At 30.2% G+C, this 24,695-nt stretch overlaps 1 protein-coding gene across 1 annotated transcript in view; it reads right to left on the bottom strand.

The window, feature by feature from the left end:
* LOC107455690 (uncharacterized) overlaps positions 1-24,695 on the bottom strand; it is an 80,029-nt gene that overhangs the window by 29,348 nt on the left and 25,986 nt on the right. Inside the window, exons 5-11 of the mRNA XM_087164128.1 lie at positions 10,131-10,368; positions 9,485-9,663; positions 7,134-7,400; positions 5,114-5,329; positions 2,544-2,823; positions 1,158-1,347; positions 203-470 (exon numbers count right to left, since the gene is read on the bottom strand). Coding sequence (XP_087020254.1) covers positions 203-470; positions 1,158-1,347; positions 2,544-2,823; positions 5,114-5,329; positions 7,134-7,400; positions 9,485-9,663; positions 10,131-10,368 — 1,638 coding nt within the window. The remainder of the gene's footprint in view (positions 1-202; positions 471-1,157; positions 1,348-2,543; positions 2,824-5,113; positions 5,330-7,133; positions 7,401-9,484; positions 9,664-10,130; positions 10,369-24,695) is intronic.

The raw sequence follows: 24,695 nt of genomic DNA, 5'->3' as shown, positions 1-24,695 counted from the left end.
CGCATGTGAACTGTAATAAAACTTAAATCGTCACATGGTACCCATCAGCCAGAAGGCAATAATCGATTCATTTGATATAAAAACAATATTTGGAGTAATATACATGATTAGGACACAGTAATACTCTTATTGTAGGTGCAGTCATAGTTTTCTTCATAGAAACTTTCTTTTTTTAAAAAATAAGACTCCTTTTCAAAAATACCTCTTTCTCAAGTTCGGCTTTCATAGATTCTAGAAGTCTGTTGGATCTAGCCATGTCTTCTTTCAATGCCGAAACAGCATTCAGCTTCTCTTGGGTGTCTCTCAACCTTTGGGTCTTCTTCTCCAGAGCTTCTTCTGCTGCCTTTGCCCTCTTATCCGCATCTTCCCTTTCTGATTTTAGCAGGTTTATTTTTTTAATTTGATCCAAACTGGTATCACTCTGTTTTGATATCTGAGTCAATTGTCCTTCCGCTGTTGAGGCACGAGACCTGAACAAAGAACACAATTTTTTTACTTTCGTTATAAGGACAAATTAAAATTATACTAGTACATTTGCCTACTTTTGAGGAAATATTCAAATGGCCTGATATATATACTGGATCTCAGAGATACAGTGCCAACGTATATACAAGTGAACATGAACTTATTGACATAAACCTTTAACTTCAAATATATAAAGAAAGAAGTATTAAAACGGGTTAAATCGTACATTCTTGTTACTTAAACGAATATTTAAGCAATAAGACAACCAAAGAAACATGGTTCCAGAAAATTCCCAACCAAAAAAGTTACATATCATTTACGCCAGAATACAAAAACGATCATTCACGACAAGAAGCAAACACTGCAATTGCTTTTAAAATTTCTAAGATGATATGCTTTTTTGTGAATTAACGTTATAGTTTTCGATTTATACACTTTAAATTCATTGTTAAAATAGTTAGATTAGGGTGGTGTATATATATATATATATATATATATATATATATATATATATATATATATATATATATATATATATATATATATATATATATATATATATATATATATATATATAATTTTTTTTCACAATTGTATCAGAAGAAGAAGAAAATAAACATTGGCATATCGCTATGTTTTCGCAACAAGGACATCTAATAAATGTATTATCTACAATAGGCTTAATGTTTTACTTTTGGGAGTCTAACTCTTTTTTCAAAGCATCATTCTCAAGCTTGGTTTTGTCAGCTGTCAATTGCAGTCTTTCTTCCTTTTGCTTCGCCTCTCTCAGGGAGTCCTTCAATTCCTTGCGTACTTTGTCCAGTTCTTCTTCAAGACTTTCTTGGACTACTTCTCGGCTTCTCAGAGTGACATGCAATTCACCTGCGAGATGAGCACAAATTGTTCTACCATGCTTCATCAATAATAATAACATTACAGTATCAAATTTTCAACAAATGAAGATACACATAAAGAACACTAATACTCAAATATCCAACGAGGTATTGCCTTAAATATTTTTAATAAGTTAATATTCTATTGTTTTTTTTCATCAATTCAAAATTTGTGCTCAGATATTTCAGGCACGTAGTTACAAAATATTGAGAAATATATAAATGAATTTTATGCATATGTAGAACAAAAGCTTGAACTCGATCAATGGGTCTCCAATAGCAATAGAAAATAACCCAGATTTTATTTCCTGATGACGTTGACGTTCATATCATAATAAGATCTTTTGTAACTTAAATTTGCTGGTTTACCTTAAACCAATAAAAAGAAATTGCAATTAAAATAATATCAAATGTTGAAAAAAATACATTGATACTATTAAAAAGGGGAACAATTTGATTTGTTTTCCTGTTGCATGAGAATTTTGATCAGATCTTAGATTGCTGATTTCAATATTGCTATCTCAGTTGCTCTCTACAAGCTATAGTTTTTACGTAATTCAGTAATAAATTCCTAATCAGGAATTTTTGAAATTCTCTGGAGTGAATACTAAGTATCCCCACCTTTTTGTTACGTAGGGAGTAGTAGGAAGACGATAATACATTTTGTTTTACAAGGTGATACGTTACGATCATATGTTTTTTTCTTAAGTATTATTTTAAAGGAAAGAACAAGTGTATAAAGCTATACAATATTTTTAAACCTGTATATTCAAACAAAAAGAAAAGCAAATATACTAAAGAAAGTATATTATAAAAGAAAATATACTTTTGAAAAAAATCTGTACATCGAAAACAAAACTAGTTTCAGATTTGAAATCCCTACACCGAATTAGGTAAGATCAAGTACTCGTAGAAGTGCAACAAAAAATTTGTTTCCAGTGTTATGCATTCCAGCTTGGATAATAAACAAACTTTTCTGCCACTTCGGTTTTTCTCAAACTTTTCAACGCTCCCGATGAATTACTTTTACTTATTATATTTTAATATCAATTATTCCTTATTAAAAGTAACTATTAATTACAAAAAAATTTAATTTGGTTGCTAGATGCTTTAACTTCCATAATTACAACGAAAAATCACCTCACGTTGAGAGTATAAGCCAGAGAAGGTTATTCGAATATTTACTAATTTCATCTTGAAGCTCGCTCACAAGTTCTCGGAGCTCGACCCTGGTGGCCGAATCCCTGATGGCTTTCATCGGTTTCTTCTTAGAGCCGATACTTTCCTTCAATTTCTTGTATTCGCGGTTAAGGCGACTATTTTCAATCTCCAGTTGCATGGCTCTTGATTGAAGCGATTGGTAATCCTCATCCTTCGCCTTGAGGCGCCTTTTTAGTGAGGCGATTAGATCATTTTCGTTCTCTGACAAAAGAGATGTCAAACTCTCTTTTCTGGGCTTGTAATCCTAGAAAGAGTGATTTTATATATAAAAAGACAAATATAATTGGCGTCCAAATGGACAGCATCAGAAATATAGTAACTTAAAGATTATAAATTAGGCTTACAGAATTGAAACACAGATTGTGTATAACTATGGACCAATTCGAATGGGAGCATGTAAAGTGAATGTAAAGTCGTGATTAGAGGGATGTATTCGGAACAAAACAAGTAGCAAGAATTTTAATGTTAAAAGGTCATCAAATATTCGCATTTTATGGTGAAGCCTACCTAACACAATCGGCTGACAATAAATTGCGTAAAAATGTTTGTTAGTGGCGTACATCAATATTCGTAGTAGTAGTGCGTCATTTGCGTCTCAATAGAGCTGCTCAATGGGAGATTGGCGACGGTCTTGGAATACTAGGATTATCCGAAGGCATGCCATCGCAATTTTGATCCTCTGCAAAGGGGATAGCTCCTCCTACTTTGGTAGCCCGACAACCTGAACGTGAAATCGAGCACTCTGCGGTAGAACAGTGTAACGAGGACTAATACAGCGAACCTTCTGTCCCTTCGCAGGTTGTTCAAAGTGATCACCCACCCTCTTACTAACAGCTGCCAGTGTTACTTGATTTCAGTGTTTTACCTGGAACCGTGTCCTTACGATCAATCCACTGCGGATCACTTCATTGTTGTATATGTCAAGACTCAGAGCAGGCAAACGCCATGATCTCCCAAGAGTACATTGCTGCTGTTGATGAAATAATTAGAGCTAAACAAAAAGTTACCCCTTGTGATATCTGTGCAGCACATTTCCTGACGTGTATAAAGAAGTTGTACAATCTCATTTTAGCACTAAAAATTATATGAACTCACGTTGTTCTTTCTTTTCTAGGCGCATCCTTTTTAGCTCGATTTTGCATTCACTTTACATGTTGCCTTGTGAACTGGAAATTAGTTATATAGTCTGCTATACCTTCTTTTTATAACCTTATAGCGCTTTTGCCTTTCCGAAACTTCTGAAGGTATTACCCGTGTTCACTTATCATTTAAGCCACATTTTTATTGTTTAACGATAAACTTACGCTGACGTGATAGGTCACATGTGTGGGTATCTATGATCATCTTCTTCTTGAAGTGCAAGTACCTGATTGTAAACTACATAAAATCATTTAAATAAAGTGATAGTTAATTGATTATTTGAAATAAATCATTTCGATAAATGCGTAACATTTCCATGCACAATATATAATAATGCACCGATATTTTTTTTATTATATTTTTAATCTGAAAGCCTTATTGGGAAACAATAACAAGTAACAACATTTAAAAAAATTTGAAAAATTTTACACAATTTAAACATGAGACAGAATGTAGTCAGAGATGTGGTAACGAAAATTTAATTTAATTGAATGAAAAATATATCTTTTGGGGCTTTTAAGTACCCTTGATCAAAATTTAACACTCATAAATTACGAACAAATTTCACCCACAAGAACGAAAAACGAATCCAATTTGATGCCACTTTCAGCACTAGTCAAGAACTAGTTAATAAAGTCTGTACTTCAAAAACTTGAATAGCGTTTTAAACATTTATAATATATTTACTACAACTTCAATTTTGATTTAAAATAAAATAAACTCAATATATTAATGTATCACATAGGCCCCCAGATAAATTTTAATGGTTATATTTAACTACTAATAATAAAACATCACAATTACAATACTACCAATTACTACGTTTTTTGTAGAATATTTTATTGAGTGGTAAACAATTAAAAATTAAAGGTTACAGAATTTTTGGTAATTTTGTCAGCATTATAAAGGCCTTATCACAATAGAGTTTGAATAAAGTGACTATTTATTTATAATCATTTACAAACAGTGGTGTGAAAAATAACTTTAAATAAAATTTTTAAAAGAAAGAATGTTACATTGAAGCATAAACTTAGCTACCACTGGAAGAAATTTTTCTTAGAAGTGTAAAAAGTTGGCATGCCTGCAATTATAATTCATATCTTATGATATTTAAAAAATTGTGTAAGGATTGAATTCTTATTAATTGTTTTTTAAGTTTATCAAGTTTCCTGATAAGTTAAAAATTAACATATTTTTCTAAAGATTTCATTTTTATATTTAATGTGGTAGAAAAACGTATGCATTCACACTTATTTTTTAACAGTTTACAATCTTCAAAAAAAATGGCACTGTTCAACCATTGTAAAAAAATATTTTGAGAACCGTAGAAGTTGACAATTAAGTTGTTTACCATTACAAATAAACCTATAATATGAAAATCGCTTAAAATGTACTTGAATAATGGCGACTGGATTCTCTGCTGTTGTTTTCTGTAGTTCTTCTTTCATCGCTTCCAGCTTTCTTTGCTGATCTTCTAACTTTTGCTTCAACTCCATATTGTCCATTTGCAATATATCCGCAGACGTTGGTGGTGGCTTCTTTGTCAATCTCAGAGTCATACGCTTGTTTTCTGTCACTAGTTTTTCATTTTCAGTTTCCAGGCTGTTTAACTAGGGTAAAAATATTTGATTTAACGATTAAAAAGACGAAAAAAATATTTAATTTAATTTGTGTATCGGTTTATTAGATTAAAATGATTTATATATTGGCTCATGATTAAAACTATTCCAGTTCCATATCTGAAAACTACTTGCAATATCTACCGAAGTTTTTTTATTCCGTTGTAAACCTTTATTTACAAACTTTATCTACTACCGTCATAACGTACAGATTGGTGACGGTGACACCTCAGGCATTGCTTCATCTGACACATAGCGAATGTCAGCACAAGTATAAAATTATGATCTAAGACATAAATAAAAAACCTAGGCTATATTAAACACGGTTCTACAATGATCAAACTAAATATATTTTTATAATCAGTGTTAAAAAAGAATTTTAAAAAAATATACACATTAGGGATTGCTAATATATAAGCGAATAAAAATAAAACGATATCGAAATCGAACGAACCACTACGGAGGAAGGCAGGACTTAAAATATAGAAACTGATTGTCGGAGAAAACCGAGAATAAGTAATGGGTAATTGCTAGAATCAGCTACAACTTTTCTCCGGTAGTCACGTAGGCTTTGACACTTTCACCTCCGTTTAACTCAGTACTGATTTATACAGCGAGTAAATTTTTCTTCCTAGCTTTAATAATTTGCCTTTTATTTTGACGAAGACTCTAAAAAAACTGGGTCTACCAAAAAGTTCGGACTACGAGAGTACACGCCTTTTTTTATAAGTTGCAAAATTACTTTAATTAAAAACTGGAAAGATATTTATCCTTGAATGTATAGATTAGGTATACCAAAAACGTAAGACCGATAACTTCGTTTCTGGTTTGAATATGTATACACATGTTTCTGAGCCATATATATATTATATTATATTATATATATATATATATATATATATATATATATATATATATATATATATATATATATATATATATATATATATATATATATATATAGTTCAAAATGAAGATAAAACAAAGAAAAATTATAGACATATAAAAAAGGGGGGAAATAATAAGTAAAAAAATAACAAACAACAGCTAAAAAAAAGAAGAAAAAAGAATAAAATATTATTTTAAAAAAACGAAAGAAAAAAAAGAGAGACATAATCTTTTCATCAGCCCACACGATTATATCCGCAAAACAGAGTGCTTTCTGATATTGTATTAGCAAAGCCAAAACAAAATATATTAATACAATAGTGTGAGGAGCACTCAAATAAAATGTTTTTCTTAACTTTCTTCATGTTTTCTTGTATTTATTTATTATATATATATATATATATATATATATATATATATATATATATATATATATATATATATATATATATATATATATATATATATATATATATATATATATATATATATATATATCACAGTGAAATAGGGCGTAAAAATATTAGAGGACAAAACTTTCCGGATAACCTCATATATTTAAATAGGATGTCTACCATTGACGAGAATTTGGATTCATGAGAAAAATTTTATCATTAAAATTAGATCAAAAGTTCTCGAAAATTTTCGTGACCATTAAACACCCTGTTAAAGACTCTGATTTTGTGTTTTGAGAATAACTCGTCTCCAACTTTACCTCTCTAGATAATCAATCTTAATTTCAAAATTAAGTTTTATAATTAAGAAGCCAAATTTCGTAGCGAAAAACTATTCCAATATAAATGCAATGATTTTACGCAATGTAAGTAAATGCAATAATTTCGCTAATAAAAGGGGGGAAAGTACATGAACTATTAGGGAGGTTAAGAGAGGTTAAGTTTTTATTTACCTTTTGTCTCAAAATGCTAGCTTCTTGTTCTACGAGCTGTAGCTGCCTCTTCAAGTCTACTTGCAAATCGTTGTCCAAAGATCTACTACGGACCATCACTTTGGAAGCTTTCTTTCTATAAATCTCGACTTCAGTATTTAGTCTTTCGATTTCTCTGTCTTTCTCGATCATTTTCTTTCTGACCTCACGAATCTCATATTCTTGTAGCCGAACCTTATTCTCCCAGTAAACTCCGGGGCTACTAGCGTCCTTGGGAAGTTCAGGTAGCTGCAAATATGAAATTGTTGATATTATTATATGATTCATTTCAGAAAATTTTTCTAATGGTTGGCTCTGAATTATTACATTCTTCGCGATGGAAGATGTCGGAAGTATTGCTCACTTAGCATTACCCGGAGTGCACTTGCGAACCTGATTTACGACGACGAGCAATATTACAGTTTGTCTAAAATAAGAACTCCCCTAACCATTCGTCTGGTCCCGTTGAGGTGACTATGGTAACGAGGTATAACTATTTCAAGTAGGGGTGTGGGCCCATTGTTTAGGACAGATTTTGGCTCGGGTCCGGCGTGAGAAAGGTAATCTATTTCTTCGGTCTATTGTGTTAACCCTAAAGTGAAGAGGAGCTACCCTCCCTGAAATGCGCTATTCTTGTTTCCATAGCAGCAGATGACCTCAGACTGGCGAGGGGAGTTCTTACCGTAGACAAACTATACACACACCACACATCCACAGATAGCCGTTCATAGGTTGAGCCACATTCACACACCACACAACAAAGGACAAGCACAGTGAGACGTTCATGTCGCGAGTGGGATTCGAATCCGCAGTCAGTCAGACATCCTGACTGCTCTACCTCCTAGCCGTTTTCATTTCATTAGATGCATGCCATTAGATACAAATCATATAATATATAGCATAACCTAAATTTTACAACTAAAGTTATACGTATCAAACTTAGCCAAATTCATGAGAGAAAAAAAACAAAACTGAGTTACGCACAAAAAAGTATTCTACATAGTTTTTATTATCTTCCCTATTTTACTTTAAGTATTATAGAATCCCTTTTCTACTCAATTTTAAATTTTATAGGTAAACAATCATTGAAATAGCCCACAATACTCATTATTACGTGTTTGTTTTTTTTTAACATTAAACATGATTATCTCAAAATTTCTTATTAAATAAAAGGCTAACAATCAAACAATAGTAAATAGCTCAAGATATCTAAAGTAAAAAAAAAAATTAAGGTCTAGATTACAAAAGGAGAGCAGTTAATAAATTATATTAAAATTATTGTCTTAAGCACCAATAACAGCCTCGCTTTCCATAACTAACGCGATCTATTCTTCAAAATTGAGGAACTCAGGGAAGAAGCAGGTAAGTGACATATTCAAGGGTATTCAGTTATCAGGGGAAAAAACAATAAGTGGCTACATCAATATGAACCACTTCATACTCGTCATTTCGTTCACGAGAGAGAAATGGCTACGGGGCCGAAATGGTGTGACCAAGACGTTCTGCTTCGACTATTAGTATATTTAACACGCTCACGCCGGGGTGACCCACCGGTGGGTCACGCTAGATTGTCTCATCTTGGCATCGCACCGGAGTAAAAACTGGTAACAATAAATTTCATTTTTTAGTTTTTTTCCGGGAATAATAAAAATCCATAACTACCAATTGTTTTTAACGGATGCAATTTTTATATTGAATTGCTTCTTCGTGATAAATTTCCGTACAGTGAATTGTTATTGTTGAGAATAGATTAACTCCTCCCGAATATTATCTAATATTGAAATCGTTCTTCTACCAGTATTTTCTCTTTTCCTGTACCAGTATTTTCACTTTTCCGGGCGTGAACGTGTTAATGTAACGGAATTGTTTTTGCTTTCACTCTTTTATTATTACAAATGCTCATTAATTTTGAGTATATTTTGAAGGATTTTTATTTCAAACTAAATAATGGTAAAAATGCAAATAATTATTGTCACCGCCATCTAATAAATCTATTATAAAATGGTTCGGATGCCATTTTTTTCTTCTTACCCTGATTATAGCCATTCTGAAAATATCCCCTACCAGTATTTTCTTTAAAATCTTAAGCTATCCGTAAAATTTTGATAAACTTTAGAAACGTTCTTTTATTAGAGAGGACAAAATACATTTTGCGATCCTTCGCATCAATTGTAAGAACAGTTTTGCTATAAAAAGATATCAACTAAAAATAACTAAATCTACAACATTCGTTTTTAATGTCATGCTACGGAAATTCTTTTTTAAAAAAACTTCTCAGTTTTCGTACTCAAAGATTAAAAAAATGACATAATTTCTCCATATAACTAACTCACTTCAATGAGTGGCTGATTAATGACTTTCTCTTGTAAGTACTTCACTTCAGATTGTAGGTTTTCATTCTCTTTTTCAGTTTCATCCAGTTTTCTACGAATAACTCCCATCTCTTGTTCCAGAAGCTCGAGTTGAATCTTTAAATTTTCTGCTGACGATTCTTCCTCTTCAGCATCTACATCTTCACAAAAAGAAGTTGAAATTAATTTCACATTTAAATTGATATTACTTCTTCTTTACATTCCATTATCTGCCATTTTTGGATATAATATACTTTTGAATGTAGAGACAAATGTACAATATTTATTTCCTTTATTTATAAGAAATACATATAATTCCATGATATTCATATTTTTCAAAGTTAAGAATAAATTTATTTTTTTCCAATTGTATTTACTATATTGTAGAAATGAAGAAAAAATAACTTATTATGCAAATATGATCATATATTTTCTTAATGAGGGAAAATTTGCATGATTTGAAACATGACTGATATATAAAAGGTTTAAAATATTCACAAATTTTTGATCATTTATAACTTTAACTTTTCTTTTATAAGCAATCTATTGGCAACTAATAAACACAAAATGAACCATTTTTTATTTAAAAAATCCTTCATTGTTCTCTTGAATTTAATGACGCACTTACCTTTGCCCCCCTTCTTATTGCGCATAATATTTGTAAGCTTCTTGATCTGCAACACCAGGGTCTCATTTTCTTGCTCCAGAGCTCCAATTTTTCTTCTGGCTTGTTTGGCCTCTTCCTCGCTGAATTTCAGTTGCTCTCTCAGGTCGTTCTCACGTTCCATCGTATCTGATAATTCATGGCTAAGTGTTTCATAGTCTTTGCCTAGGATGTTATCTTTCACGACTGGTGACAAACGACTCTAAAAAAAACATAATATTATATTAGCTGCACTGTGAAAACTGTGGTGCAATGCCTCTCCAAATTCAGCGCTGAAAAACTCCAAAAATTGAGTTAATCAATACTTTGTTTCAAGTTAATACCGAATCGAGCGTTCATGTACAATTTGAGTGATGTATTTAAATCTAAGCAACGATGCTGGAGAATACTGACCCATTTACACAATTTATGAATTGTTTTGCCTCCGAAAACGCTAATTTAGGCAATGTTTGGATAGATTGTTTACTATGGATTGCCTACAATGAAGAACGAGAAGATGTAATTTTTTAGTTGTCTCGTACGCTGCTGAACATTCCAGAGAAACAGAAGTTTACTGCTACAAAAGGCATTTAAGTTTTTAGTTGTTTAATAAAAATAGCATTGTTCTCATAAGAAGAATTACATAAATTTGTCCATTATATTAAATAATTTTATAATATTTCATTTCTATCCACTTTTACTCTATTAAGGCTAATTCAAATTTGTTTTGACTTTCTCTCTGTTATCTGTGTAGGGTTGATAAACAAACAAATTTTTTTTTCCAAGTGCATTCAAAAATTAGTGCATGCATGCACAATTTATAGTTCTTGTTGTAAACTGATTCATGAAAATAGCTTTACTGACTTTTAAATGGATTATATCTTACTGTCATACTTTGTTGCCACATGTTTCGGTGTTACGAGACACCAAAAAAGGCATCGAAATAAGTGTTATGGAACATTTGTAGTGCTGACTACACCCAGAACTTTTTTTTTCAAATGTATTTAAAAACTAGTGCATGTATTCGCAATTTATAGTTCTTGTTGTAAATTGCATCTCAAAAATAACTCTACTGACTTTTGAATGAATTATATCTTACTGTAATACTTTGTTGAAACATGTTTCGGTGTTAAACGAGACGCCAAAAAGGACATCGAAATAAATGTAATGGAACATTTGTGGTCTTGACTACACCTAAAATTATCCTTGGTGTTTCTATACACCGTTTTTTGGTATGAAATGATTGCTACTACTTGTACAGTGTAATTTATTATTTCATAAACTCTTCAATTAAAATGACAAGCTAAAAACAAATAATTTTAAAAATATTTTCATGCAATAATTATAAATAATAATTAATTGAGGGACCCAATACAAGAAGAATTTTTTTAATGTATGTTTGACTGTGACAATATAGATGCTTTCATCAAGGCTAAAGCCAGGCACAAATGTAAAATCAGGCAAATCAGCCAGGAGCAAATGTAAAATGTAAATTCTCTATCTGGTAAATAATGTGTTGAAAACTACATAAACTTGCAGGTTTTTTAAATTTAATTTCGCTCTCCATAACAATTGGTGAATCGACAGATTTAACTAGTTTCGCACCTTCAATTAGATTAAGTTCTCAGATTTCAAAAACTCCTATCTCAATTGAAGGATCCTTTTTACCAAATAAGAAAAACTTGAGTACTATGAATACTTGAATGCTATATGCACACGTGTGCTTTGCTGTTCATTTCTTTAAAGTATTATTTTAGTTTCAAACATTAAACCATTTTTTTAAACAAATTTGTAAAATTTATTTATTTCATTATGAAAACATATGATGAACTTTTTATTCAAAATCCTAATTTTAAGCAGATAGTTTTCTTTAACTTCCCAAACTCTTCAATTAAGTACATTATGCATAAGTGTCGTATACCAATGTAAATTTAGTTACTGAATTTAAGTAAAATAATGTATAAAATTTTTTATTTAATATTGTATAACGACATTGTTTAGAGCTATTTACTTAATTAGAGAGAAGAGAGTTTAAAATTGAGAAAGTTGTGCTTATTATCAATATAAAGTTTTTACTATAACCATTTGTTTGGTTATTATATGCACATGATTTATTATCATAAAAATCTACTAATTGTTTGTTTTGAAACTGTTTTTTAGAGCATTAAGGAAAGTTAAGTTGAATAAATTTTACTAATGTAAAAATACTTATATTGATTTTTAATGAACGAAAATCAATTTAAATATTTATAAAACTGGGAGAACTTTATGTTTATTTTTCATTAACGTGCTAGCGTAAATAGTAAATAAGTTTAAAACAATTTTAGAAACTATGTTAATTGGTCATTAATAATTTCATAATTTAAGAGACCAAAGTTTGATGCCAAGAAAATGTGGTCAAAATTATAAAAAAAAAGGTTATAAAGATATAAACAATGCTGAGCCCTTAACATACATAACAACCCTTAATATATATAGATTCTTGCAAAAATGAAGCAAAAAAAGTGCGCATATTTGGGTTCATAAACTTATATTTCAAAAGATAAAATAAAAAAAGTTTTAAAACTCTGACCGATATTAAGATTTTAAAATCACCTAAAACCAGTTTATTTGAGGCCGAAGCTTAACCCTTTCGTGCCGACTGACACAAATACGTGCCAGCATAAAACCGTATCAACCAGGGTAAAAAGATAAAACTGGTAATCAAAGCAATTCGTTAGCAGTTTATTTGTGGGAGTTTTATTGTTTGATTTATTTAATTCACCATTACTTTGTTCAAAATAAAACTATTTAGTTATACTTTGAATTAACATTGATTATTTATATGATTAAACTAACAATAATTAAAGTAAAAGCAAAGTAAGTCAGTCAAATTAGAAACGACTACATTTAAGTTACCGTTTTTTATTTAATTACATCCTGATTCTGATTTTGTACGAATGCTTTTCTGAATCACCCGTCCCCAAGGGGTTAAAGACGAGTGCATACGATTTCCGCTCAACGATAAACTGGTTTTTGATGATTTTAACCCCGGATTTGCTATTTCTGACTTCAATATTGACACGTTATTATTTTAGAAATATTTTCGTTCACTTTAAATGTTAATTGTCATCCTCTAATGGGAACAGTTTGTTTGGGTTTAATTTTATAAGGATACTAAAAATATATAAATTGAATGCGGTCATTACGTTAAACATTTCATAACATCAATCAGCATATTTCTCTTTAACCTTCCTTAATGAATAGTTCAAAAGAGATACACCTTGATGATGTTAAGAGAGACACAATTGAAATTTTCATCAAAAGAAAAGACTAGAGCGCGATATAAATAAAAGATAAAAACGGAAGAAAAACATCAGTCACCGAATAAGCAAATCGAAAAGCAAGTGCAAGTTTTTGGGTTATTTTTAGTGGCAACAAGCAACATCCTTGGCATAATTCCATATGACATTGTTTAGCGGCTCAGACGACCGCATTGAAGTTTGGCATCTATTGTGACACAAAAGGACATTGCTACCGCGTCAACACTTTCATTCCTTCAACCATTTCGTTTTTTGTGGAAGTTGCTGAAGGAGAAAATTATACTGATTAATCTGAAACATTAAGTCAGCATTCCTTTAAAAACTGTTCAGCGTTTTATTTCAGATGTTTGATAGAATGCTGATAATCAGGTCGGAAAAGCTGGTTACTTAATCGGTAATTTAAATTCTTGAGGTTGATTAGAAACGCCGTTTAGGCACTCAGATTTGAATCCATTGCTTTAAATGAGTGATCAGAATCCTTCCATTTGTTTATCAATTTGGAAACTTATTCAAATCCATTCCTTTGAGTCAGTGATTAATATTATTCCATTCGTTAATCTATTTTGATACTCATTCGAATTCATAACTTTGAATGAGTTATCAGAATCCTTCCATTCGTTTATCTATTTTAAAACTTATTTGAATCCATTTCTTTAAATCAGGGATGAATATCATTCCATTCATTAATCTATTTTGATACTCAACCGAATCCATCACTTTGAATGAGTTATCGGAATCTTTCTATTTGTTTATCTAATTTAAAACTTATTCAAATCCAATTGCTTGTAAGAGTGATCGGAATCCTTCCATTTCATTGTCGATTTCTAAAATTATTTGAACCCAATAGTTTTGGAGAATGATCAGAATCCTTTCATTCCTTTATCTATTTTGAACCTTTTTACGAAACTATTTGTTTTCCTAGGAACTCTGAATTTAAATTAAAATTATCAATCTTTAAAACGTATTATTTAATACGCCATCATGTCAGTTGCTTTTACAGTACTAAGTGCTATAAAACTAGAAGAGTTCTCAGCGAACTGATACAATGTAAAACAAATTATAGCACTATATCTCGAACGACACCGCCATCCTTGTTCTTATTCCTTCACTTGTTACACATCTCCTCTACTTGTATTTTGCTTTTTCTTGTTTATAATTTACCGATTTTGTCTCACGCATTTTACTTGTTCTACGTCTGTACATAGTCTTACAATTCATTGTATTTAGCCTTCGATTTTAAGTTTTATTATTATCTTATCGGATATTTCTTCATTGTATTTTGCTTATATTCTGACACCGATTACTTCACTTGGACGCCTTTATTCATACGACACTTCTGGCATGGTTTTATTGACCTCTGAGTTCATTTTTGACCTCACTATGTCCCCTCCCCCTTTTTTCCTGTCCATTTTTTTTTTATCGAACACTTAATTAATTCCGTATCTCACGTTTCGACTTCTATTTCAGCCGAAGTGATTAAAAATGATTTTTTTTCATTGACAAATGAAGTAATTAGAAATTTTGTCCGAAAAGTAATATTGGTGAGGTGATTTAAAGATATTTATTGATACGATCAGAACATTTAAAGGTTTTAAAATAGTCTCCTGTCGAGAAAGGTCGCTTCTAGTGAGATTTCTAAGAATAAAGTGTGTCATTGTGAGCTTTTTCTGGAAAACCACGGCAGTTAAAAATTTCAAAAAGTGAAGACTCTTACGCTGATATGTTAATATCCAAAAAATGCCTATAACTTATTACTTTTCTATGACATATATATATCAAAATTCTACCACTCTAAGCTATGAAGTGGTATCTAACAAAAAATTTATTTCTAATAGCATCAACTACTACTTTTAAAATTTTTCAAGGCCCATGCGAACCCTTTAGAACCATGGTGCAAACCACTTTGACATTGTTAAGTATCCGGAATTAATAATTAATATAATTAATATTCTTTCATGGGAATTTTTAATTAAATTAAAAATGTTTGAGTCACCTTTTTTTTAAAGAAAAATGGCGCAACACAAGTATTATGTTGATCAAATATTTTTTGGCAGAAATATGACAGTTTTATCTACAATTATAAATTATTGTATATGGATCTGAAGTCATCATAGTGCTTTTTTATCCTTTCCGGTGCTGGGTAGCAACATTTGTTTCCCAAATATTGCAAACCATTCAAAATGTAAAACTATTTGCTCCTATTTATAGCAATTACTATTCTTCAAACAAAAAACTTCAAATACATCTCTTTCTTTGCTATCACTTTTTTCCCATAATTATTAAAAATACTTACTTGAAAATAAGCCTTTTTTTTCGCTGAGAATAAACAAATTAAAGCCCAGCAAAAAGTGACAGTACATTTTTTATAACGTGTGTGGACATTTTCTTTTATAATTAAACTCTTTAGCCTTCAAAACCGCACTCAGATTCAAATACAAACAAATTTTATGTACTTTCAACTACCTTTATATTTACATACTTTATATTTACATACTTTATTTAAACAAATATAAAGAGGACCAGCCAATTACTTTATTGATCCCACTGCCTGCTTACTTCAATTCTCAACACAACTCTGTTCAACTTCAAACAAACATAGTTTAGAGCAAGCTGCTCATTTTATTTTTTGATTCCTCTATAGTTATTCAATCAAAGTGCTTGAAACATTCATAAAAGCAACTCCACTGCCTGCTTACTTCAATGCTCAACTAAAATGGTGCTAAAATTCCAGATGAGTGGGATAGAGGACACTTCGCGGCCCAGGTGCCCAATAAAAACAAAACACTAGGATTACTTTGTTGTGCTTTAAGTGATGGCGAAAGGTGAATTAAGTAGTTAACTACAGTATCACTTAAACAGTTATTTCAGTGCCACTGGGAAAAAGCTTTTTTGATACCCGTAAAATTTGTCAGGTATGATTAACCCATTAAAGCTTGGTCTATGTGTAGAAAACACTTGAAAAAATTGGTAGAAGATATTTGTGCATGCCAAATGCATATTGCTTTGTGTTATTTACCGCGTTAGAATTTAATGACGCGCAGTGAATAGACTTCAGATTTATGTATAAATATGTGGATTTTTTTTACATTTTTTTTATAACCATGGTTGAACAGTCGACCCGTTTTTGGGTTTACGACTACTGATGCTCAACTCCGTAGCCTTGTAATTTTGAACCAACCCGGAAGACAAGGAAACTTCTTTATCAGTACCGCTATAGGTATTGATTTGCATTGGGAACATGGAGGACTTCGTGACTTGGCAGATTTAACGCGCATCAGTCACCATTTACTACACGGGGAGTCTTCGGCCGGCTGGGATCGAACCCACGACCTCTTGGACATGGGCCTAGGGCCCTACCAACTAGGCAGAAAGGGAACAGTCACTTATAAACAAATGTTCCAACATTAACAGTTAACGTTGGAAGTCACGTGTATCTCGATGTATTGACGCGAAGTCATATTGACGGATTCATCGAACCCTAGCTGTCATAGATTTATAAGAATAAAATTTGGAAGTAAATTGAAGAATAAGAGGGGAGGGTCAAGCAAAAGTTATAAACGTAAAAGTTACGGAAACAAGTGAGGAACTGACTCTTATTCTCTCTCGTGTACTTTTTTTAAAACCATAAAAACTGGAAGTTCAATTATTAAATTTTTTTAAATTTATTTCCCCGAAATGAAGACATTTACGTTTATCAAAACGTATTCATAACATAAGTAGTTACATTTTAATTTGAAATCGTACGTAGACAAAATTTTTAGTGGTACATTAGATCTTAATGTCATACCTCAGAGCTTATCCAGGGTCGCCACTGTCAACTAAAAATTAAAGAGGTGACTAATAAAAAGCTGTTATCTATTAAAAGAGATAAAAAAATTAGCAGACTTTACTAGCCTCATTTTTTAACAGTTTAGTATTCAAAGTGGACATTAAGAGAGTTTTTGTTTTAAATATGAATAATTTGCAATGTAAGTCGTGATGGTAGTTACGATTTCAAAATTGAATAGAATAAATAAAAACGAAAAGGAATTTCTACCACTTCTTACATTTTTAGCCACCCGTGTCATCCCTGCTTATCAAAAGATACGTTTTATTGAGAAATAAGACAATTACCTTCAATAACTGAAGTGAAGTTACGGAAGTGCGATACAAAGAGTGATTATAATCAATTATTCGATTTTGAGTTTATTGACGCAATTATAAAACTTAGTCCTACAACTGCCTTTTTTCCTCAGTGATGAAGTTTTATCAAATGACCCCTTTTCAAATTAATTTTTCAGCACATTGAAATGAACTGAATCACTCTGCACCGTAGAAGCCTTTCAAAGAGGGGGGGGGAGGCAAGTGAGTGATGTAGGGAATCAAGATGCTTGTTGCTTTTCATCACTGTTTGTTCATTTGGATGTACCGTAAATATTGTAGTAATTATTCCCCTATTCCAGATTATTTTTTGAACTTATCCTTTTAGTGTATAATTTTATCATGTTTATTATAATCTTATCATTAATTTACTTACGTAATTGTCTCACCACCCTCTTCCCTTAATCCGATTCAATTTCGATGAAGGAGCAAATAGCGCTCTGGGTACTCTGTACCCCAAGGTACTCTGTACCCTAGGTTCTCTGTACCCTAGGTACTTTGTACCCTAAACTTAAATCGGTTGATACGTTTTACTAGGTGTTAAGCAAACGCAACGAAAAATGAATAAACCATGAAATAAATACATAAATGTATGCAAACTCTTATGAAGTTCTCAGAATAAGTTAATAGTTTACTTTATATGAAATATTCTCTGAGAATTATTACTGAACTATCATCGAAAAAATAAATAGGCTCTCAAACTAGCAAGGACTTGATAATCAGAATAACTATGATTTCTCGTTGTAACTTTACTGTGTAATTAATTATCTGTATGTATAATAACTGTGCTAATTTATTCGAAGTAAGATTTTAAGTAATATTCTCCTTTTACGTAAATATGAGTAAGCAATCTTTTAAAATATATTCAAAATGTGATTTAAAAACTAAAATGCAATAATTTTCTTCACAGATATTGATAAGCTACATCTTAAAAAAAGTAAATTGGCTCTCAAACTTGCAATGACTTATTAATCATAATCACGATGATTTCTCGTTGTAACTTTAATCTGTAATTAATCAGTTGTATTAATTAATTCGAAGCCAGATTTCAACTAATATTCCCATTTTACATAAATATTTTAAAATTTATTCAAAATGTGATTTAAAATCTAGCATGCAATTATTTTCTTCACAGTTATTGATAAGCTACTTCATATAAAATAAATAAATAAAAAATAAATAAATTGGCTCTCGAACTTCAGAATGATTTAATCAGAATCATAATTCAAAATCATAATCATTATAACTTTATTCTGTTATGAATCAGCTGTATATATAACTGCATTAATTAATTCGAAGCAAGATTTCAACTAATATTCCTATTTTACATAAATATAAAATTTATTCAAAATGTGATTTAAAATCTAGCATGCAATTATTTTCTTCGCAGTTATTGATAAGCTACTTCATGTTAAATAAATAAATAAATAATAAATAAATTGGCTCTCAAACTTGCAATGACTTGATAATCAGAATCATAATGATTTCAAATTATAACTTTATTCTGTAATTAATCAGCTGTATATATAACTGTATTAATTAATTCGAAGCAAGATTTCAACTAATATTCCTATTTTACATAAATATGAGTAAACAATATTTTTAAATTTATTCAAAATGTGATTTAAAAACCAGGATGCCTTAATTTTCTTCACAAATATTGATAAGCTACTTCATAAAAAAAATATGTTGTTTACATCATAAATTGCTCTTACGTCAAACCATTTTCTAACCGGATATACATAAATAATCCAAAAATAACCGCTTACCGTCATAACCGCTCCTAGTTTTATGCGATGAAGTATATTTTTAAAGTTTCCCTCATGAGATTACTTCTTTAAAATGTATTTAACGACAGCATTTGGAGAGTTGTTTCATGCTACAGAAACGATTAATAAAAACCGTCGATCAGAAACTCGAGCATATTTTAGCCCTACTCTCAGTACCTTATCTGCCATTTTTGCTCTCCAAATTATTTCGCTTTTAAGGGCTTATTCGTGTTTTATGAAGTGTTAGACTCTATTTAAAAAGATAACGAATCCTATTTCTAAAAAAGAATTTAAGAGCTACAGTTTTTAAATGAGTTGTTAAGAGAGAATTTATAGCATATTTATCGTTGCTGAGGAAATAATTCTCTTCCTTTTTCCCTTTTCGTTTCTCGTCATTTCTACGTGCAAAAATTAGAATAGTAGAATTTTCTCATAAGATATTGTTCAAATATATATATATATATATATATATATATATATATATATATATATATATATATATATATATATATATATATATATATATATATATATATATATATATATATATATATATATATATATATATATATATATATATATATATATATATATATATATATATATATATAAGATTTTCTCAAAAAGATACTATCCAAAACGCAAAAATAACATTAGATAGATCGAACTTTACTAGTGATACCTTTGTGTAGCATTAAAATAGAATTCTAAATTTTTCTTTTTTATTTGTCCCCATAGGTGAATGCTAAAATTATAGAATACTAGAACGTGTTCTAGAAATACTGTTCAAAACGCTGAAAATAATATTATATATATCAAATTTTACTTATTCCTCAACGCTAATGTTGCCTTTATATTTTAAAACACGAAATTCAACATTTCTTTATTTTGTTTTTTTCCGTTAAAAAAATGAAAAAATTTTAGAATAGTAGCCTCTATTTTCAGTCAAATGACAAGTGATAATGTGTTAAAAAGGTATAGATTTCATAATTTAACTTTTCCAGATATTTACTTAGCAAAGTATTAAGTTATTTATTTATTGAAGATATTTATTATCCAAAAAAATATTCATATATTATTTACAAGCGAGATATATATATATATATATATATATATATATATATATATATATATATATATATATATATATATATATATACACTCTCAAAATATAAATTTTAAAAAAAATTCTAAATATTTATTAAAGAAATATTTGCTGATCAAAATTTTAAGATATTTAATAAAAAAAATGGAGGGTTTTTTTTTTAAATAAAATACTATCATTAAAAAGTAATAGATTTACTTAACAATTTAATTTATTTATTTAACGAAATATTAAAATATTCATTTTCTGTAGACAGTATGGGGTAAAGTATTAAGTATCTACTAACAAAAGCATATATTTCACCATAGGATTCAAAATTTATGTATTAAAATATTTAAAAAAGAAGACGCTTATTTACATGATTACGTGATAAGTTCACCCTTTTGCTATATTATTGAATAAACTAAAGAAACTCAATCAAGATCTATTGAAAATAGAGAGAGATTGTTGTAAATCAGTTGACATTAAATGTTGCAATCTAAATTCGAAAAATAATCTTCTTTCTATTTTGTAGCAGAACCTTAAACTGGAAATGTTCCAACTGACGAATCACAGAGATTTTAAATGAACTAAAGTCTTTATCACTTTGTTCTCTTCAGGGGTTTCAGTAGCTTTTTCACTTATCTTCATGATAATATTTTACCATTACCTTTAAAAATTGCGAAGACTAAAAGTTAAATCAGTTATTCTATTTCTTATAAAGTTAACTTCTTCAGAACGACGAGTCATAAATGCATTCGCACAGAATCCGATTTAGAATAGAATAGAATAAAAAGCAACAGCTTATATGTGGGCGTGGCTAGATTGATAGACTTATTTTTTCTAACTGGTCAAAGAAGTTTAGTTATTACTGTAATCAAGAGAATCGAAGTGTAACTACATAGATTCCTAATTAAGCCGCGATGACTCAGGGGATAGAGCATTCGCTTTCCAGTGAGGTGAACCGGGGTTCGATCCCAACGGTGGTTGGTCGATGCGAATTCCACATCCGGCTTGCACCGACCACAGTGTTGACGTGAAATATCCTCAGTGGTTGACGGATCATGGGCTAGAGTCCCCTTGCTGCCAGGCTAACCGTGGGAGGTTCTCGTAGTCTTCCTATCCATGTAACGTAAATGCGGGTTAGTTCTATCAAAAAGTCATCCACGAAGGCAAATTTCAGCCAATACTTGATCCAAGAGTTCCCTTGTCTTCTGGATTGGGTTCAAAATTACAAGGCTACGGAGTTGAACATTAGTAGTCGTAAACCCGAAAATTGGGTCGGCTGTTCAATGACGGTTATAAAATAAAATAGACTCGTAATTCTCGTAAATAATCAAAATTCGTATGAAAAATAATGAAAATAATCGAGAAAATATCGAATAATTGATATATATATAATATCGAGTAATATGAAATCAAATAATAAAAATTAAAAATAAATAATCGATCCGTAGTAACATGCCCATATAGAATGTTCTCCTTCCGATGCGATGAGCCAACGTTCGAGTCTCAGCGTTGGCTGGTCGATACGAATTCTGCATTCGGCTCGCACCGACCACAGTGATGGCGTAAAATATCCTCAGTGGTAGAAGGATCATGGGTCAAAGTCCCCTTGCCGTCAGGCTAACCTCGAGTGGTTTTCCTCTATATGTAACGCAAATGTGGATTAGTTCCATCAAAACGTCCTCCACGAAGGCAATTTTCTCCCAATCCTTGATCCAGGTGTTCCCTTGGTTTCTGGATTGAGTTCAAAACTACAAGGTTACAGAGTTGAACATTAGTTGTTGTAAACCCAAAATTGGGTCGGCTGTTCAACGACGGTTATAAAATAAAATATAAAATAGTCTTTATTTTGAACTAAGTAGCGGTGAATTAAAGACATCAACTATAATTAACCCGCTCACATATAAATTGTTAAAGAAATAGTTGGAAAACCAATTTTATTTGTTTTTACCTTGATTGTCGTTACTTTAAGAACGCATATATGACTCTCGCCTGTCTAGAAGAGGTTAAAATTGCATAATAGATTGAATTGCATACTTGCATTGTTAAGTTGCATCTCACATGATATTTTGATTTTTGGATATGTAATGGAGGAAAAAGTATTTATATTTTGTTATCATTAGAAAATATTTTTATGTAAAGCGGATCAAGTTTGGCAACTCTGTATTCCAGTAAATACTGTCGCTATAAGCTCATTATTTTTGAAAATGAACTAATGCAGGGTGTCTACCGGTCTCGAAAATTTTCGTGATCTTTAATCCAAAATCGACGTTTTCGAGGTTGTATGATGAATCCGAAATTGAGAAATAGGAATTAGTTTTTGAAAAGTAGTGATTATATGAATCACTTCAGAGATTTTTGATTGAAATTCTCGTCAACAGTAAAGGTCTAGTTATATTTTAAGTTGAATCCTTTAACCATAAGCGCAGAATTTTTATCTAACACATTTTTGTCACTTTTCTCCTTGTTTTGTATTAATATAAGTCAAAATAAGTGAAAAATATTACATTAAGCATTTTAGTAATTTTTTGTTTATGAAATACAGCATAAAGTATCATTGTTTTATACTGCGTTTAAGGTAAAATCTTTCAAACACGGTTCCCTTACAAATCATAATTTTGCTTTTATTTACAGTTATTTAGATCTCAGAGAAACAGTTATTCATCACTGAAATTTCTTTATTTTTCTTCAAAATAAATTATTAATAAATTTTTAAATATGAATGAAAAAGAATTTCTAACTACTCCTTTCGGATTTTATATTTTAGTACAAAAAATAATTTCGATTATCCAACAAACTTTTTTAGTAACTATTAGACTGTTTGTTATAATAAAAAAATACAAACATATTTTTTACTTGTAATTAATTAGAGAGAAAGAAATATATATGAAAGGAACACTGGTATCCCATCTGCTTCAAAGGATAAATGTTGAACCAAGTTTTACATTGTATAAGATACGCTAAAAAATACGCCAACAGAACAACCGTACGAGTTACTACTGGTAATTATTATTTTACAGGAAAAAATACGTCTACGAAGGTGAAAGCGCACTACATAAGTTAAGAACTTTTCAATCTGACCAGCACACTGTGGGCCAGAAAACCATGATCTTTGTCAAAAATTAAATTTTCAACTAAAATATGCGTAGACAGTTTTAATATAGCCCAAATTAAGTATTCATAAGGTTTTTTTAATGTAACTTTTAAATTTTTATTTCAAAAATATGTAGAGGAATTTCACCTTACTGTTACACTTTTATCAGAGTAATTAGTCTGAAATTATAGTGCAATTTTTCAATTGGTTGGATTAGTTAATACTCCTGACAAACTTATAGTTTATATCTTATCATTTGACATTTTACAATGTTTGAATGACTTTCGAAACTTAGTTCCAAAAAGTTCCACGAGGTAATTAGCTAAACTTTTTTTTGTTGTCTTCTTTGAAGTTTCTTCTTTGGAAAAAACCTGCCCCATTTTGCCCGTATTGCAAGGATGAACTAAATATACCGAAAAACTAAAATTTTGTTTTTTTTTCATGTATTCGCGTTATTTTGTAATATTACTTCGGAAATATAATTTGTTTTTCATTTTTAATATAAAATTACGAAAATTATTGTATTTTCATTGCTGTATTTAATTATTTAAACGTGCTATATTATTTTTCTTATTTTTGCTCGCCATATTTCAACCGCCATTTTGTTTTTTTGGATATTTTTAATATATTTCAAAATTTCAACTATGGATTCAATTTACCTGCACATAAAAACCCCTAAATAAAAAAACCCAAATTTTGAAACAAATTTTATCGAAATACTAATTTTGGCCACGAAACCTTGGATACTGACCCACTGTGCAGCATTTAATTGTACTATCTGCCGTTAAACCTTTTTTCATGCTTATTTTAACTTATTTGATTGTTTAATTCATTTAATAAGTATCCATATCTTAAAATATCTTTTTAAAGTACATTTATTATATATGCGAAACAAATTTAACTCTACAAATAAAAGTATTCTAAATTTTAATTAATGTGAAAATACGAGTATGTTTAGTTGTATTGTGAGCTGTGTCTAAAAACTTTTCTAGTACAAACTTGATATTTGTTTCAAAGATTATCCTAATGCTCACTTAAATTTTGAGAGTATCCTGATTAATGGTATTAGGACAAAACCTTGTCTGTTAACCTAATGGTTTGATTAACAGTTTAAAATCATTCTCAACTCAATTTTTATACTTAGCAATTTTTACT

This window comes from Parasteatoda tepidariorum, chromosome 5 (genome assembly GCF_982258835.1).
Source record: "Parasteatoda tepidariorum strain Cologne lab strain chromosome 5, Ptep-v5.0, whole genome shotgun sequence".
NCBI lineage: Eukaryota > Metazoa > Arthropoda > Arachnida > Araneae > Theridiidae > Parasteatoda > Parasteatoda tepidariorum.
The sequence above is the reverse complement of the archived record's forward strand: the minus strand, read 5'-3'. Positions and strand labels throughout refer to the sequence as shown.